At 45.7% G+C, this 17395-nt stretch overlaps 1 protein-coding gene and 1 long non-coding RNA gene across 7 annotated transcripts in view; both read left to right on the forward strand.

Moving 5' to 3' along the window:
• The window catches only part of LOC127928508 (gamma-secretase-activating protein-like), a 55385-nt gene extending 37999 nt beyond the window's left edge, over nucleotides 1–17386 (forward strand). For 4 of the 6 annotated variants that reach the window (XM_052515526.1, XM_052515528.1, XM_052515529.1 and 1 more), the window contains 3 exons: nucleotides 7305–7399; nucleotides 14246–14307; nucleotides 17168–17386. In XM_052515526.1, coding sequence (XP_052371486.1) covers nucleotides 7305–7399; nucleotides 14246–14307; nucleotides 17168–17347 — 337 coding nt within the window. In that variant the 3' untranslated portion in view covers nucleotides 17348–17386. Of the gene's footprint in view, nucleotides 1–7304; nucleotides 7400–14245; nucleotides 14308–17167 lie in introns of those variants that run through there. The other 2 variants (XR_008131416.1, XR_008131418.1) reach the window with 2 other exon arrangements.
• On the forward strand, nucleotides 14627–15975 carry LOC127928512 (uncharacterized). Its single transcript, XR_008131424.1, has 2 exons — nucleotides 14627–14747; nucleotides 14880–15975. It is a non-coding gene; the product is annotated as an uncharacterized LOC127928512 (long non-coding RNA).
• Nucleotides 17387–17395: the final 9 nt, after the last annotated feature.

Here is a 17395-nt window from a genome sequence, read left to right on the forward strand (position 1 = left end):
GTGTGTTAGTGTGTCTACAGTGTGTGTTAGTGTGTCTACAGTGTGTGTTAGTGTGTCTACAGTGTGTGTTAGTGTGTCTACAGTGTGTGTGTCTACAGTGTGTGTGTCTACAGTGTGTGTGTGTCTACAGTGTGTGTGTGTGTCTACAGTGTGTGTGTGTGTGTCTACAGTGTGTGTGTGTGTCTACAGTGTGTGTGTGTCTACAGTGTGTGTGTGTGTCTACAGTGTGTGTTAGTGTGTGTCTACAGTGTGTGTTAGTGTGTGTCTACAGTGTGTGTGTGTGTGTGTGTCTACAGTGTGTGTGTGTGTCTACAGTGTGTGTGTGTGTGTGTCTACAGTGTGTGTGTGTGTGTCTACAGTGTGTGTGTGTGTGTGTCTACAGTGTGTGTGTGTCTACAGTGTGTGTGTGTGTCTACAGTGTGTGTTAGTGTGTGTGTGTGTGTGTCTACAGTGTGTGTGTGTGTGTGTGTGTGTGTGTGTCTACAGTGTGTGTGTGTGTGTCTACAGTGTGTGTGTGTGTGTCTACAGTGTGTGTGTGTCTACAGTGTGTGTGTGTCTACAGTGTGTGTTAGTGTGTGTGTGTCTACAGTGTGTGTGTGTCTACAGTGTGTGTTAGTGTGTGTCTACAGTGTGTGTGTGTGTCTACAGTGTGTGTGTGTCTACAGTGTGTGTGTGTGTGTCTACAGTTTGTGTGTGTGTCTACAGTTTGTGTGTGTGTCTACAGTTTGTGTGTGTCTACAGTGTGTGTGTGTCTACAGTGTGTGTGTGTGTCTACAGTGTGTGTTGTGTCTACAGTGTGTGTGTGTGTGTCTACAGTGTGTGTACAGTGTCTACAGTGTGTGTGTGTGTGTGTGTGTCTACAGTGTGTGTGTCTACAGTGTGTGTGTGTGTGTGTCTACAGTGTGTGTGTGTGTGTCTACAGTGTGTGTGTGTGTGTGTCTACAGTGTGTATGTGTCTACAGTGTGTGTGTGTCTACAGTGTGTGTGTGTCTACAGTGTGTATGTGTCTACAGTGTGTGTGTGTGTGTCTACAGTGTGTGTGTGTCTACAGTGTGTGTCTACAGTGTGTGTGTGTCTACAGTGTGTGTGTGTGTGTGTCTACAGTGTGTGTCTACAGTGTGTGTGTGTCTACAGTGTGTGTGTGTGTCTACAGTGTGTGTGTGTCTACAGTGTGTGTGTGTGTGTGTGTCTACAGTGTGTGTGTGTGTGTGTGTCTACAGTGTGTGTCTACAGTGTGTGTGTCTACAGTGTGTGTCTACAGTGTGTGTTAGTGTGTGTGTCTACAGTGTGTGTTAGTGTGTGTGTCTGTGTGTGTCTACAGTGTGTGTGTGTCTACAGTGTGTGTTAGTGTGTGTCTACAGTGTGTCTACAGTGTGTGTCTACAGTGTGTGTTAGTGTGTGTGTCTACAGTGTGTGTGTGTGTGTGTCTACAGTGTGTGTGTGTCTACAGTGTGTGTTGTCTACAGTGTGTGTGTCTACAGTGTGTGTTAGTGTGTGTGTCTACAGTGTGTCTACAGTGTGTCTACAGTGTGTGTGTCTACAGTGTGTGTTAGTGTGTGTCTACAGTGTGTCTACAGTGTGTCTACAGTGTGTGTGTGTCTACAGTGTGTGTTAGTGTGTGTCTACAGTGTGTCTACAGTGTGTGTTAGTGTGTGTGTCTACAGTGTGTGTCTACAGTGTGTCTACAGTGTGTGTGTCTACAGTGTGTGTCTACAGTGTGTCTACAGTGTGTGTGTCTACAGTGTGTGTGTCTACAGTGTGTGTGTGTCTACAGTGTGTGTTAGTGTGTGTGTCTACAGTGTGTGTTAGTGTGTGTGTCTACAGTGTGTGTAGTGTGTGTCTACAGTGTGTGTGTGTGTGTCTACAGTGTGTGTCTACAGTGTGTGTCTACAGTGTGTGTGTCTACAGTGTGTGTCTACAGTGTGTGTGTGTGTCTACAGTGTGTGTGTCTACAGTGTGTGTGTGTCTACAGTGTGTGTGTGTCTACAGTGTGTGTGTCTACAGTGTGTGTTAGTGTGTGTGTCTACAGTGTGTGTTGTGTGTGTGTCTACAGTGTGTGTGTCTACAGTGTGTGTTAGTGTAGTGTGTGTCTACAGTGTGTGTTGTGTGTGTGTCTGTGTGTCTACAGTGTGTGTGTCTACAGTGTGTGTTAGTGTGTGTGTCTACAGTGTGTGTTAGTGTGTGTGTCTACAGTGTGTGTTAGTGTGTGTGTCTACAGTGTGTGTTAGTGTGTGTGTCTACAGTGTGTGTTAGTGTGTGTGTCTACAGTGTGTGTGTGTTAGTGTGTGTGTCTACAGTGTGTGTTACAGTGTGTGTGTCTACAGTGTGTGTGTGTGTCTACAGTGTGTGTGTGTCTACAGTGTGTGTGTCTACAGTGTGTGTGTCTACAGTGTGTGTGTCTACAGTGTGTGTTAGTGTGTGTGTCTACAGTGTGTGTGTCTACAGTGTGTGTGTCTACAGTGTGTGTGTCTACAGTGTGTGTTAGTGTGTGTGTCTACAGTGTGTGTGTCTACAGTGTGTGTTAGTGTGTGTGTCTACAGTGTGTCTACAGTGTGTGTGTCTACAGTGTGTGTTAGTGTGTGTGTCTACAGTGTGTGTGTCTACAGTGTGTGTGTCTACAGTGTGTGTTACAGTGTGTGTGTGTGTCTACAGTGTGTGTGTGTGTGTGTGTCTACAGTGTGTGTCTACAGTGTGTGTGTGTACAGTGTGTGTGTCTACAGTGTGTGTCTACAGTGTGTGTGTGTGTCTACAGTGTGTGTGTGTCTACAGTGTGTGTGTGTGTGTCTACAGTGTGTGTGTGTCTACAGTGTGTGTGTGTGTGTCTACAGTGTGTGTTAGTGTGTGTGTCTACAGTGTGTGTGTTAGTGTGTGTGTGTCTACAGTGTGTGTGTGTCTACAGTGTGTGTTAGTGTGTGTGTCTACAGTGTGTGTGTGTGTCTACAGTGTGTGTCTACAGTGTGTGTTTGTGTGTGTGTCTACAGTGTGTGTGTGTCTACAGTGTGTGTCTACAGTGTGTGTTAGTGTGTGTGTCTACAGTGTGTGTTAGTGTGTCTACAGTGTGTCTACAGTGTGTGTGTGTCTACAGTGTGTGTCTACAGTGTGTGTTAGTGTGTGTGTCTACAGTGTGTGTGTGTGTGTGTGTCTACAGTGTGTGTCTACAGTGTGTGTGTGTCTACAGTGTGTGTCTACAGTGTGTGTGTGTCTACAGTGTGTGTTAGTGTGTGTGTCTACAGTGTGTGTGTGTCTACAGTGTGTGTCTACAGTGTGTGTCAGTGTGTGTGTCTACAGTGTGTGTTAGTGTGTGTGTCTACAGTGTGTGTTAGTGTGTGTGTCTACAGTGTGTGTTAGTGTGTGTGTCTACAGTGTGTGTGTGTCTACAGTGTGTGTGTGTCTACAGTGTGTGTCTACAGTGTGTGTTAGTGTGTGTGTCTACAGTGTGTGTGTGTCTACAATGTGTGTCTACAGTGTGTGTCAGTGTGTGTGTCTACAGTGTGTGTGTGTTGTGTGTGTGTCTACAGTGTGTGTGTGTTAGTGTGTGTGTCTACAGTGTGTGTTAGTGTGTGTGTCTACAGTGTGTGTGTGTCTACAGTGTGTGTGTGTCTACAGTGTGTGTGTGTGTCTACAGTGTGTGTTAGTGTGTGTGTCTACAGTGTGTGTTAGTGTGTGTGTGTACAGTGTGTGTGTACAGTGTGTGTTAGTGTGTGTGTCTACAGTGTGTGTGTGTCTACAGTGTGTGTTAGTGTGTGTGTCTACAGTGTGTGTGTGTCTACAGTGTGTGTCTACAGTGTGTGTCTACAGTGTGTGTTAGTGTGTGTGTCTACAGTGTGTGTTAGTGTGTGTGTGTGTCTACAGTGTGTGTGTGTGTCTACAGTGTGTGTGTGTGTGTCTACAGTGTGTGTTAGTGTGTGTGTCTACAGTGTGTGTTAGTGTGTCTACAGTGTGTGTTAGTGTGTCTACAGTGTGTGTTAGTGTGTCTACAGTGTGTGTTAGTGTGTCTACAGTGTGTGTGTCTACAGTGTGTGTGTGTCTACAGTGTGTGTGTGTGTCTACAGTGTGTGTGTGTGTCTACAGTGTGTGTGTGTGTGTGTGTCTACAGTGTGTGTTAGTGTGTGTCTACAGTGTGTGTTAGTGTGTGTCTACAGTGTGTAGTGTGTGTGTCTACAGTGTGTGTGTGTGTCTACAGTGTGTGTGTGTGTGTGTCTACAGTGTGTGTGTGTGTGTCTACAGTGTGTGTGTGTCTACAGTGTGTGTGTGTCTACAGTGTGTGTGTGTGTGTCTACAGTGTGTGTTAGTGTGTGTCTACAGTGTGTGTGTGTGTGTGTTAGTGTGTGTGTCTACAGTGTGTGTGTGTGTGTGTCTACAGTGTGTGTGTGTGTGTGTCTACAGTGTGTGTGTGTGTGTCTACAGTGTGTGTGTGTCTAGAGTGTGTGTTAGTGTGTGTGTCTACAGTGTGTGTGTGTCTACAGTGTGTGTGTGTGTGTGTGTGTCTACAGTGTGTGTGTGTCTACAGTGTGTGTTAGTGTGTGTGTGTGTGTCTACAGTGTGTGTGTGTCTACAGTGTGTGTTAGTGTGTGTGTCTACAGTGTGTGTGTGTCTACAGTGTGTGTGTGTGTGTGTCTACAGTGTGTGTGTGTGTGTGTCTACAGTTTGTGTGTGTGTCTACAGTTTGTGTGTGTGTCTACAGTGTGTGTGTGTCTACAGTGTGTGTGTGTCTACAGTGTGTGTTAGTGTCTACAGTGTGTGTGTGTGTGTCTACAGTGTGTGTGTGTCTACAGTGTGTGTGTGTGTGTGTGTGTGTGTGTGTCTACAGTGTGTGTGTCTACAGTGTGTGTGTCTACAGTGTGTGTGTGTGTGTCTACAGTGTGTGTGTGTGTCTACAGTGTGTGTGTGTGTGTCTACAGTGTGTATGTGTCTACAGTACAGTGTGTGTGTGTCTACAGTGTGTGTGTGTCTACAGTGTGTGTATGTGTCTACAGTGTGTGTGTGTGTGTCTACAGTGTGTGTGTGTCTACAGTGTGTCTACAGTGTGTGTGTGTCTACAGTGTGTGTGTGTGTGTGTCTACAGTGTGTGTGTGTGTCTACAGTGTGTGTGTGTCTACAGTGTGTGTGTGTCTACAGTGTGTGTGTGTCTACAGTGTGTGTGTGTCTACAGTGTGTGTCTACAGTGTGTGTGTGTCTACAGTGTGTGTCTACAGTGTGTGTCTACAGTGTGTGTGTGTCTACAGTGTGTGTCTACAGTGTGTGTTAGTGTGTGTGTCTACAGTGTGTGTGTGTGTGTCTACAGTGTGTGTGTGTCTACAGTGTGTGTTAGTGTGTGTCTACAGTGTGTCTACAGTGTGTGTCTACAGTGTGTGTTAGTGTGTGTGTCTACAGTGTGTGTGTGTGTGTCTACAGTGTGTGTGTGTCTACAGTGTGTGTTAGAGTGTGTCTACAGTGTGTGTTAGTGTGTGTCTACAGTGTGTCTACAGTGTGTCTACAGTGTGTGTGTGTCTACAGTGTGTGTTAGTGTGTGTCTACAGTGTGTCTACAGTGTGTCTACAGTGTGTGTGTCTACAGTGTGTGTTAGTGTGTGTCTACAGTGTGTCTACAGTGTGTGTTAGTGTGTGTGTCTACAGTGTGTGTGTGTGTCTACAGTGTGTGTGTCTACAGTGTGTCTACAGTGTGTGTGTCTACAGTGTGTGTGTCTACAGTGTGTGTGTGTCTACAGTGTGTGTGTAGTGTGTGTGTGTCTACAGTGTGTGTTAGTGTGTGTGTCTACAGTGTGTGTTAGTGTGTGTGTCTACAGTGTGTGTCTACAGTGTGTGTGTCTACAGTGTGTGTGTCTGTGTGTCTACAGTGTGTGTGTGTGTCTACAGTGTGTGTGTCTACAGTGTGTGTGTCTACAGTGTGTGTTAGTGTGTGTGTGTCTACAGTGTGTGTGTGTCTACAGTGTGTGTCTACAGTGTGTGTCTACAGTGTGTGTTAGTGTGTGTGTCTACAGTGTGTGTTAGTGTGTGTGTCTACAGTGTGTCTACAGTGTGTGTTAGTGTGTGTGTCTACAGTGTGTGTTAGTGTGTGTGTCTACAGTGTGTGTTAGTGTGTGTGTCTACAGTGTGTGTTGTCTACAGTGTGTGTGTCTACAGTGTGTGTTAGTGTGTGTGTCTACAGTGTGTGTTAGTGTGTGTGTCTACAGTGTGTGTGTCTACAGTGTGTGTGTCTACAGTGTGTGTGTGTCTACAGTTTGTGTGTGTGTGTCTACAGTGTGTGTGTCTACAGTGTGTGTGTTAGTGTGTGTGTGTCTACAGTGTGTGTGTCTACAGTGTGTGTGTGTGTGTCTACAGTGTGTGTTAGTGTGTGTGTCTACAGTGTGTGTTAGTGTGTGTGTCTACAGTGTGTGTGTCTACAGTGTGTGTGTCTACAGTGTGTGTACAGTGTGTGTGTCTACAGTGTGTGTGTGTGTCTACAGTGTGTGTGTGTGTGTGTCTACAGTGTGTGTTAGTGTGTGTGTCTACAGTGTGTGTCTACAGTGTGTGTGTGTCTACAGTGTGTGTTAGTGTGTGTGTCTACAGTGTGTGTGTCTACAGTGTGTGTTAGTGTGTGTGTCTACAGTGTGTGTTAGTGTGTGTGTCTACAGTGTGTGTGTGTGTGTGTCTACAGTGTGTGTGTGTGTGTGTCTACAGTGTGTGTGTCTACAGTGTGTGTTAGTGTGTGTGTCTACAGTGTGTGTTAGTGTGTGTGTCTACAGTGTGTGTTAGTGTGTGTGTCTACAGTGTGTGTGTGTGTGTCTACAGTGTGTGTGTCTACAGTGTGTGTCTAGTGTGTGTGTCTACAGTGTGTGTGTCTACAGTGTGTGTGTCTACAGTGTGTGTGTTGTGTGTGTGTCTACAGTGTGTCTACAGTGTGTGTGTCTACAGTGTGTGTTAGTGTGTGTGTCTACAGTGTGTGTGTCTACAGTGTGTGTGTCTACAGTGTGTGTTAGTGTGTGTGTCTACAGTGTGTGTTAGTGTGTGTGTGTGTGTGTGTGTCTACAGTGTGTCTACAGTGTGTCTACAGTGTGAGTTAGTGTGTGTGTCTACAGTGTGTGTTAGTGTGTGTGTCTACAGTGTGTGTGTCTACAGTGTGTCTACAGTGTGTGTGTCTACAGTGTGTGTGTCTACAGTGTGTCTACAGTGTGTCTACAGTGTGTGTTAGTGTCTACAGTGTGTGTTAGTGTGTGTGTCTACAGTGTGTCTACAGTGTGTGTGTCTACAGTGTGTCTACAGTGTGTGTTAGTGTGTGTGTCTACAGTCCTGTCCCATTGATGGTTACTATCCTCTCTGCTGTAGAAAGCAGCGGGGGAGTTCAGCAGAGTGGGCCGTGTTTCACGTGATGTGTCGGATACTGGAGGCTACAAAGACTCTGTGTCTCCCCCTCCCTCCTGGTAAGAAGAACCCCGTTTAATCTTCTCAAAATAACACTGTTTATTCATGTATTTGACCTTGTTCAACCTTCTCGAAATAACCAAGGCGTTAAACTTATTTTAACCTCCCTGTCCAGTGTCTCAATATAACAAAGCCCTTCAACAGAGCTTATGGAGAGCCGGCCTCTACAATATTAAATACATATTCAAGCAAATATATATATATATATATATATATGCCATTTAGCAGACGCTTTTATCCAAAGCGACTTACAGTCATGTGTGCATACATTCTACGTATGGGTGGTCCCGTGGAATCGAACCCACTGTTAGTGTGTGTGTCCTGGCGTTGTGTGTCTAAGCGCCATGCTCTACCAACTGTGCTACAGAAGGACCAAATGGCATCTGACGTGTGGTGTTGCTGTGTGTCTGCAGGGTATCACACTCTACTGTCCGTGTTGGGGTTCGCTGTCTCCCAGACACACCTTCCTGCAGTACGTTGACCATGGTGTGCTGCAGCTCACAGAGACCTTCGTCTCACGACTCATGACAGGTTCACGCTGCACTACACACACACACACACACACGCACTACACACACACACACACACACACACACACACACACACACACACACATGCATGTCACACACACACAGAAGCATGTCTACACACACACACACACACGCATGTCTACACACACACATGCACTACACACGCATGCACACACACACACACACGCACACATGCATGCACACACGCACACACACACACGCATGTCACACACACACTACACGCACACACACGCATGCGCACGCACACACACACGCATGCACACACACACACACACGCATGCACACACACACACAGTGTGTATGTGTCACACACACACGCACACACACACACACACAGTGTGTGCACACAGTGTGTGTGTGTCTGTCGCACTACACACACACACACACACACACACACACACACACACACACACACACACACACACACACACACACACTACAGTGTGTGTGTGTCTACGTGCATATAACCTGTATATACACACATAAACACAATTTATCAGATTGCATGATTCAGCTATTGTGCCATAATGTAATTTCTCAGTAATTACTACAGGAAGGTGTGTCCTCATGAACACTGAGTCAGAGAGCTGGCAATACAGTTCTGTACTTTTCCACAGTAAGCTGGAACCTCTTAGATTCATTATTGTCTTACTTACAGTGTAACTGTGTCTGCCTCCTCCATGCTTCAATACAGATTAATACTTTAACCGTGTCTGCCTCCTCCATGCTTCAATACAGATTAATACTGTAACCGTGTCTGCCTCCTCCATGCTTCATTACAGATTAGTAATGTAACCGTGTCTGCCTCCTCCATGCTTCAATACAGATTAATACTGTAACCGTGTCTGCCTCCTCCATGCTTCATTACAGATTAGTACTGTAGTGTGTGTTACCGTGTCTGCCTCCTCCATGCTTCAATACAGATGAATGCTGTAACCATGTCTGCCTCCTCCATGCTTCATTACAGATTAGTACTGTAACCGTGTCTACCTCCTCCATGCTTCATTACAGATTAGTACTGTAACCGTGTCTACCTCCTCCATGCTTCATTACAGATTAGTACTGTAACCGTGTCTGCCTCCTCCATGCTTCATTACAGATTAGTACTGTAACCGTGTTGAAAGTGGGTTCTGGTCAAAAGTAGTGCACTATATAAGGAATGGCATTTGGGACGTACACCTAGAAGTCAATCTAATCTAACAGAGGACACTAACAGCAATAGCACAGTCACAAAATATAAGATGCCACTTTGTTCATTTGATTTATCATGGTCACTGTAACTGTCAAAAAGCCTTTGAGTTATAGGTCTTGGGAGTTCAGTGTGAAGGTGACATTGCAAAGTTATAAAGATACAGTACACACACACACATACTATAAAGTACATGTTCATCTTCTCAAAATAACACACAAAGTTTATACGCATTCCAGCCGGTGTCTCTGTCACAAATGACCACCGCTAAATCTATGAAGTTGAAATGGAAGGGTGTTAAACTCTTCCTTAGTGACAGTTTTGATGAAGTCAACAACAATATATTTTTTTTTCTCTGCTAGTCAGCCCTCATGTGTCTGCTCGTCGGCCCTCTCTGCTAGTCGGCCCTCTCTGCTAGTCGGACCCTCTCTGCTAGTCGGCCCTCTCTGCTCGTCGGCCCTCTCTGCTAGTCGGCCCTCTCTGCTAGTCGGCCCTCTCTGCTAGTCGGCCCTCTCTGCTAGTCGGCCCTCTCTGCTAGCCGGCCCTCTCTGCTAGTCGGCCCTCTGCTAGTTGGCCCTCTGCTAGTCGGCCCTCTCTGCTAGTCGGCACTCTCTGCTATTCGGCACTCTCTGCTATTCGGCCCTCTCTGCTTTAGCCGGCCTCTTAGATTCTGCTAGCCGGTCTGCCTCCTCCTGCTTCTACAGATTAATACTTTTGTCTGCCTCCTCCATGCTTCCGGTCCCTCCTCTGCTAGCCGGCCCTCTCCTGCTGCCGGCCCTCTCTGCTAGTCGGCCCTCTCTGCTAGCCGGCCCTCTCTGCTAGTCGGCCCTCTCTGCTAGTCATCCCTCTCTGCTTGTCGGCCCTCTCTGCTAGCCTGCCCTCTCTGCTACTGTAACCGGCCCTCTCTGCTTCATTACAGATTAGTACTGCCGGCCCTCTCTGCTAGCCGGCCCTCTCTGCTAAGGAATGGCATTTGGGACCCTCAATCTAATCTAACGGCCCTCTCTGCTAGATTTATCGGTCCCTCTCTGCTAGGTGACATTGCAAAGGCCATACTATCTCTGTTCATCAAAGTTTATCGGCCCTCTCTGCTGAGCCGGCCCTCTTCTGCTAGTTTTGCCGGCCCTTTTTTTCTCTGCTAGTCAGCCCTCTCTGCCGTCGGCCCTCTCTGCTAGTCGGCCCTCTCTGCTAGCCGGCCCTCTCTGCTAGTCGGCCCTCTCTGCTAGCCGGCCCTCTCTGCTAGTCGGCCCTCTCTGCTAGTCGGCCCTCTCTGCTAGTCGGCCCTCTCTGCTAGTCGGCCCTCTCTGCTAGTCGGCCCTCTCTGCTAGTCGGCCCTCTGCTAGCCGGCCCTCTCTGCTAGTCGGCCCTCTCTGCTAGCCGGCTCTCTCTAGCCGGCCCTCTCTGCTAGTCGGCCCTCTCTCGGCCCTCTCTGCTAGTCGGCCCTCTCTGCTAGTCGGCACTCTCTGCTATTCGGCACTCTGCTATTCGGCCCTCTCTGCTAGCCGGCCCTCTCTGCTAGCCGGCCCTCTCTGCTAGCCGGCCCTCTCTGCTAGCCGGCCCTCTCTGCTAGCCGGCCCTCTCTGCTAGTCGGCCCTCTCTGCTAGCCGGCCCTCTCTGCTAGTCGGCCCTCTCTGCTAGTCATCCCTCTCTGCTTGCCGGCCCTCTCTGCTCGCCGGCCCTCTCTGCTCGCCGGCCCTCTCTGCTAGCCGGCCCTCTCTGCTAGCCGGCCCTCTCTGCTAGCCGGCCCTCTCTGCTAGTCGGCCCTTTCTGCTAGCCGGCCCTCTCTGCTAGCCGGCCCTCTCTGCTAGTCGGCCCTCTCTGCTAGCCGGCCCTCTCTGCTAGCCGGCCCTCTCTGCTAGCCGGCCCTCTCTGCCCTCTCTGCTAGCCGGCCCTCTCTGCTAGCCGGCCCTCTCTGCTAGCCGGCCCTCTCTGCTAGCCGGCCCTCTCTAAGCCGGCCCTCTCTGCTAGTCGGCCCTCTCTGCTAGTCGGCCCTCTCTGCTAGCCGGCCCTCTCTGCTAGCCGGCCCTCTCTGCTAGCCGGCCCTCTCGGCCCTCTCTGCTAGCCGGCCCTCTCTGCTAGCCGGCCCTCTCTGCTAGTCGGCCCTCTCTGCTAGCCAGCCCTCGAAGCAACGCACATCTCAGGTTGTATTCTTAACTCGTTGCGGCTTTTCTCTGGGTCATTCAATGCAGTGTCGCCCAAATCTGAAAAGATCAAAACAGCTAAATGTTCCAATCATCCATTTTAGTTTTGGCAACAAAGTGTTGATTTAGCTAGTCAACTGAAAAAAAAAATAGTTGTGTATGTTGCTATGACAACCAGCTCAATTTGTTGTCTGTCTAGTTCGGATACATTCACTTTATATGAGAAGGTAGAGAAAAGATCATTAAGAAAAGGAAGGAGAGACTGACAGCAAGTTTTATACAAATTTCTGCTGTTGAAAACCAAATGACACTATAAGAAATGAGAGATAATGTCTAGATGCTTTTTATAGTGGAGATCAAGTTTATGCATTTCCTGGCAGGGTTGATGAGGCAGTCATAAGGAGCTAATGAGGCATGATTTAGCCTGTGATAGAACATGTGCTCTCTCGTTAGGACACTGTTGTTTCATAATAGTTTTTGCGACTGCACTTGAAGAAACATTAAAAGTTCATTAAATCTCCCGGATTGACGGACCTTCATGTCTTAAAGTAATGATGGACTCATTTCTCTTTGCTTATTTGAACTGTTCTTGACATACTATGGATTTGTTATTTTACCAAATAGGTCTATCTTCTGTATACCACCTCTACCTTGTCACAACACAACTGATTGGCTGGTACTGTAGTTGGAGTGAGGGACTAGAGTGAGGGACTGGAACGAGGGACTGGAGAGAGGGACTGGAGAGAGGGACTGGAGAGAGGGACTGGAGAGAGGGACTGAGAGAGGGACTGGAGCGAGGGACTGGAGCGAGGGACTGGAACGAGGGACTGGAGAGAGGGACTGGACCGAGGGACTGGAGCGAAGGACTCGAGAGAGATTGGATTGGAGCGAGGGATTGAGGGACTGGAGAGAGGGATTGAGGGACTGGAGAGGGGGCCTGGAGTGAGGGACTGGATTGAAGGACTGGAGAGAGGGACTGGAGAGAGGACTGGAGTGAGGGACTGTGTTGTGTAGATGTTGCACAGTGTAGTGTTTGCCAAGACAATAATCATGGAATGTAAGCGCTAGAAGCCCAAGTGCCAGTACCACTCCCACCCACAGTCCTGCAGGGTTTTATCCCTGTTAGATACAAGCTCAGACTAAACATGCCCTCATCCCTCATCCAGTTTGAAATGCAACAATAATTGCATTCATATCTTCATATCTATAGTTGTTTCTTTACAAAGATATTGAAGTGTTATTGCTATACCCAAACAGTTTGCTTGAGAGAATCTGAATGTCTTGACTTACACTCTTGTAATACAAAGGTCAACTCGTACAAACCCTCCCAGACAGACAGTCAGTACCTAGTAGGAAGAAGGGTGCAATGCATACAGCCCTCGATACCCTTTCATGCTTGGACAGGTTTCTCAATACTTGCATTGACATCTCAATCTTTTAAGATATCCCATTACAATACAGTCTTGTGTTAAGATGTTACAAGACCCAAACAGTGGGATGTTAGTGTTCCTGTTACCACACTGACTCTGTTTGTACCTGGTAACAATCAGAAGGCAATACTATAGTGTTTCATGCTTGGCCAGTTTCAGTACAGTTTATATCACAGCTCTTCCTCTGGGGACAAACAAAACAATCTCTGAAGATGAAAGCAAAGTACAAAACATGATGTTTCAGTATTTCATCTAGACGGTGAAAAGGAAAATGTCAGCAGAGAATAATGTAGTAGTCAGAGATGGTTGATAATGTTTGATATGGACTTTACCTTGGTGTTATGAATAATGTAGTAGTTAGATGGTTGATATTGACTTGACCTTGGTGTTATGAATAATGTAGTAGTCAGAGATGGTTGATATTGACTTGACCTTGGTGTTTTGAATAATGTAGTAGTCAGAGATGGTTGATATTGACTTGACCTTGGTGTTTTGAATAATGTAGTAGTCAGAGATGGTTGATATTGACTTGACCTTGGTGTTTTGAATAATGTAGTAGTCAGAGATGGTTGATAATGTTTGATATGGACTTGACCTTGGTGTTTTGAATAATGTAGTAGTCAGAGATGGTTGATAATGTTTGATATTGACTTGACCTTGGTGTTTTGAATAATGTAGTAGTTAGAGATGGTTGATATTGACTTGACCTTGGTGTTTTGAATAATGTAGTAGTCAGAGATGGTTCATAATGTTTGATATTGACTTGACCTTGGTGTTTTGAATAATGTAGTAGTTAGAGATGGTTGATATTGACTTTACCTTGGTGTTTTGAATAATGTAGTAGTCAGAGATGGTTGATATGGACTTTACCTTGGTGTTTTGAATAATGTAGTAGTCAGAGATGGTTGATAATGTTTGATATGGACTTGACCTTGGTGTTTTTAATAATGTAGTAGTCAGAGATGGTTGATATTGACTTTACCTTGGTGTTTTGAATAATGTAGTAGTCAGAGATGGTTGATATGGACTGGACCTTGGTGTTTTGAATAATGTAGTAGTTAGAGATGGTTGATATGGACTTTACCTTGGTGTTTTGAATAATGTATTAGTCAGAGATGGTTGATAATGTTTGATATTGACTTTACCTTTGTGTTTTGAATAATGTAGTAGTCAGAGATGGTTGATAATGTTTGATATGGACTTGACCTTGCTGTTTTTAATAATGTAGTAGTTAGAGATGGTTGATATTGACTTTACCTTGGTGTTTTGAATAATGTAGTAGTCAGAGATGGTTGATAATGTTTGATATGGACTTGACCTTGGTGTTTTTAATAATGTAGTAGTCAGAGATGGTTGATATTGACTTTACCTTGGTGTTTTGAATAATGTACTGGTCAGAGATGGTTGATATGGACTTGGTGTTTTCACACTCCCAGAAAGTCCTCCTGGGACAATAGAAACAGTATTACTGAAGATGAAAGGTTTGGATGATTTTAAGTTGATTACAAAACTGTCTATTTTTCCTCTTGTGTAGATCTAGACAACAGTGATGCCAACGAGGAGCTGAAGTTCAGCATTCTGAAGAGACTACCAGAGGTAAAGTTACATTTCTCTCAAAGGTGTTAATTGCATCTTGTAGTTGCTGCTGTTTGTTACTTCCTGCTGTCTAAGCAGTGGAATGTGATGATTGTTTTAGCCAATCAGATGAGTCTTGGACTATTGTTGCAGCCCAGAGGGGAAGTGAAGAAGGTACAACAGAGAAACAGACTCTGACTTCTGCTCTTCATTCTCATATTTATAGGGGGGATTCCGTCCCGAGTGAAGCGAGCCGAAATGGAACATAATTCCCTTTAGATACACTTCTCTCTCTGCATTTTCTGACCTCTGTTTTGTTTGGGGTGGAGGTCAGAGTGTGGTGGAGGTGTCTACAGATACTTCGTATTCTGACCTCTGTTTTGTTTGGGGTGGAGGTCAGAGTGTGGCGGAGGTGTCCACAGATACTTCGTATTCTGACCTCGGTTTTGTTTGGGGTGGAGGTCAGAGTGTGGCGGAGGTGTCCACAGATACTTCGTATTCTGACCTCGGTTTTGTTTGGGGTGGAGGTCAGAGTGTGGCGGAGGTGTCTACAGATACTTCGTATTCTGACCTCGGTTTTCTTTGGGGTGGAGGTCAGAGTGTGGCGGAGGTGTCTACAGATACTTCGTATTCTGACCTTGATTTAATTCCCTCATAATTCCACCACCTTTTACACACAATGAAACCATTAATATGGTCTAATGAACCTACCGGTCTCAAGTGGGACAGTGAAATAGGCTGTAAATAGCTGAGCCATTATTCAGAATTTGAATTGTATGCCCTCATCATTTGGATGAAACGTGGAGAGCCAGGCTACAGGCGTCTGTAGGGCTCAACCTCCTGACTTGATGTATGCACTTTAAAATGTTTGAATTATATTCCTGGGCTTTTCGCCGGTTTATTTGACTATTTGTATCATGTTAAATATTAGGCACTATATCAGGAGCCACCATCAGTAATACCCACATACATTTATAAGTGTTAGTTTTCTTCAATTTGTACCTTACATTTAGCATCATTCCATTCTGTTGACCCTCCCTTCCACTGTCATGTCAGTGTCGTTGTTCCTGAAGGTCGCTAGCATTACTGGATCATATAGACTAACGTTGTGCAATAATGTAGGACATGTAGCCTATTAGATCATTATGGAACTCAGACCACACGTAGCAGGTTAAACCTGGAGCCTGACTCACGGTTCACCACGACTGGACCGTTGTGAGAATCAGGGTAGACTCACGGTTCACCACGACCGGACCGTTGTGAGAATCAGGGTAGACTCACGGTTCACCACGACTGGACCGTTGTGAGAATCAGGGTAGACTCACGGTTCACCACGACCGGACCGTTGTGAGAATCAGGGTAGACTCACGGTTCACCACGACTGGACCGTTGTGAGAATCAGGGTAGACTCACGGTTCACCACGACTGGACCGTTGTGAGAATCAGGGTAGACTCACGGTTCACCACGACTGGACCGTTGTGAGAATCAGGGAAGTTCAACCCCTATTCTACACTTTTTCCACCTTCCAATATTTCATATATTGAATCAAACCACTGTATTTTTTTATTCATAAATATATTTTGAGTAAAGGCTCTCCAAACCGGTTGGTTTATGATTCATACATACTTTCTTAAGACTAAATGGCATATATTATTATATTATTATTATTATTATTATATTATTATTATTATTATTATATAAAATGTGCCTAAATAATCTAACAAATCAGAGTATTTAAAAAAAAATCTACCAGTTGAAATGGAGACGAAGATGTATGGATGTCTTTCTTTCATTGATCCCTATTGATCTGAACCCGTTCTCTCTATCTATTCTAGTCTGTCAACAACATTATAATTAAGGGGACACCGTATTTAAAGGGATGGCTTAAGCCGGGTGTGCACTACATTATTTTGGCCCTGATTTAGCTGTCCCAGACAGGTTTTGAGATCGGAGACACAATCCCCAGAAGAAGCCAGTGAGATGACGTTGTTCCGCAGGATGTGTAGAGTCTCCAGAAGGAGTGATGACTACTACTAGTATGTGTTTGTACTTGCCTTCAAAGCCAAAGTGCGCCTCCAAGTTGGTTTGAAATCGTTACAGCTCTGAAGCTCACAAGCAATGTTATTCAATTAAAAATGTTGGCTTGATATTTCAACTCTGTATGGCAAGAGTGAATGTCTGACTGAAAGCGTTTGAGGCTGCTTTGAGCCACAGCTCGTTGAAGCTACGTTACATTTAATCACATCATTTAGTGTCCACCACTAGGTTGGCAAGACAACAAAAACAAAGATGCTGGTTCAATGTGAGGTTTAGTGATGTTAGGATTTTGAAAGTCGTTTAGTGTACATCCGGCTTTAAGAGAAATGGACTGAAAACCATATTGGCTTTAAGAGAAATGTACTGAAAACCATATTGGCTTTAAGAGAAATGTACTGAAAACCATACTGGCTTTAAGGAAATGGACTGAAAACCATATTGGCTTTAAGAGAATGGACTGAAAACCATACTGGCTTTAAGAGAAATGTACTGAAAACCATACTGGCTTTAAGAGAAATGGACTGAAAACCATATTGAATGAAAACTCCACGAGAAAATCTGTTGGCCAGCAAGTGGGAGGGTTTTCATTGGTTGAATTACATGCGCAAGGGAAACACGCCTGCAAAGCCCGTTACGCACCTGCATAAGGTAAGTCTGAATACCGACTACCGAGAGGTGCGTAGGAAAGGCGTCATTTCCTAAGTCGGAATCGGGCCCATAGTGAATAGCGAATCATTTCCCAGTCAACACGCTAGGTTTTACACAGGTTGAGAAACTTCTGTTGAAGGCCTGGTGATGGAGGACATGGGGTAACTAGATACCTGTTGTTGTTGTTGTTTCCAGTCCATGGAGCAGAGGATCTGTCACCTGTGGGATCACCCCATCAGTTCAGCCTGTATCTCCAGAGACTATGTCAGAGGCCTGCTGGAGAAACACGACAAAACCAAAGTAACACTGTCTTATTCAGCTTCGACTAATCAACTGTACAATCACCAATTCAATATCACCAAGAGCAGGAAGTAAATACTGCTGGACTTGATTAGTTAGATGGTTTGTCTGTTGTTCCAGGGT

Source organism: Oncorhynchus keta, unplaced genomic scaffold (assembly GCF_023373465.1).
Source record: "Oncorhynchus keta strain PuntledgeMale-10-30-2019 unplaced genomic scaffold, Oket_V2 Un_scaffold_29317_pilon_pilon, whole genome shotgun sequence".
In the NCBI taxonomy this organism is placed as follows: Eukaryota; Metazoa; Chordata; class Actinopteri; order Salmoniformes; family Salmonidae; genus Oncorhynchus; species Oncorhynchus keta.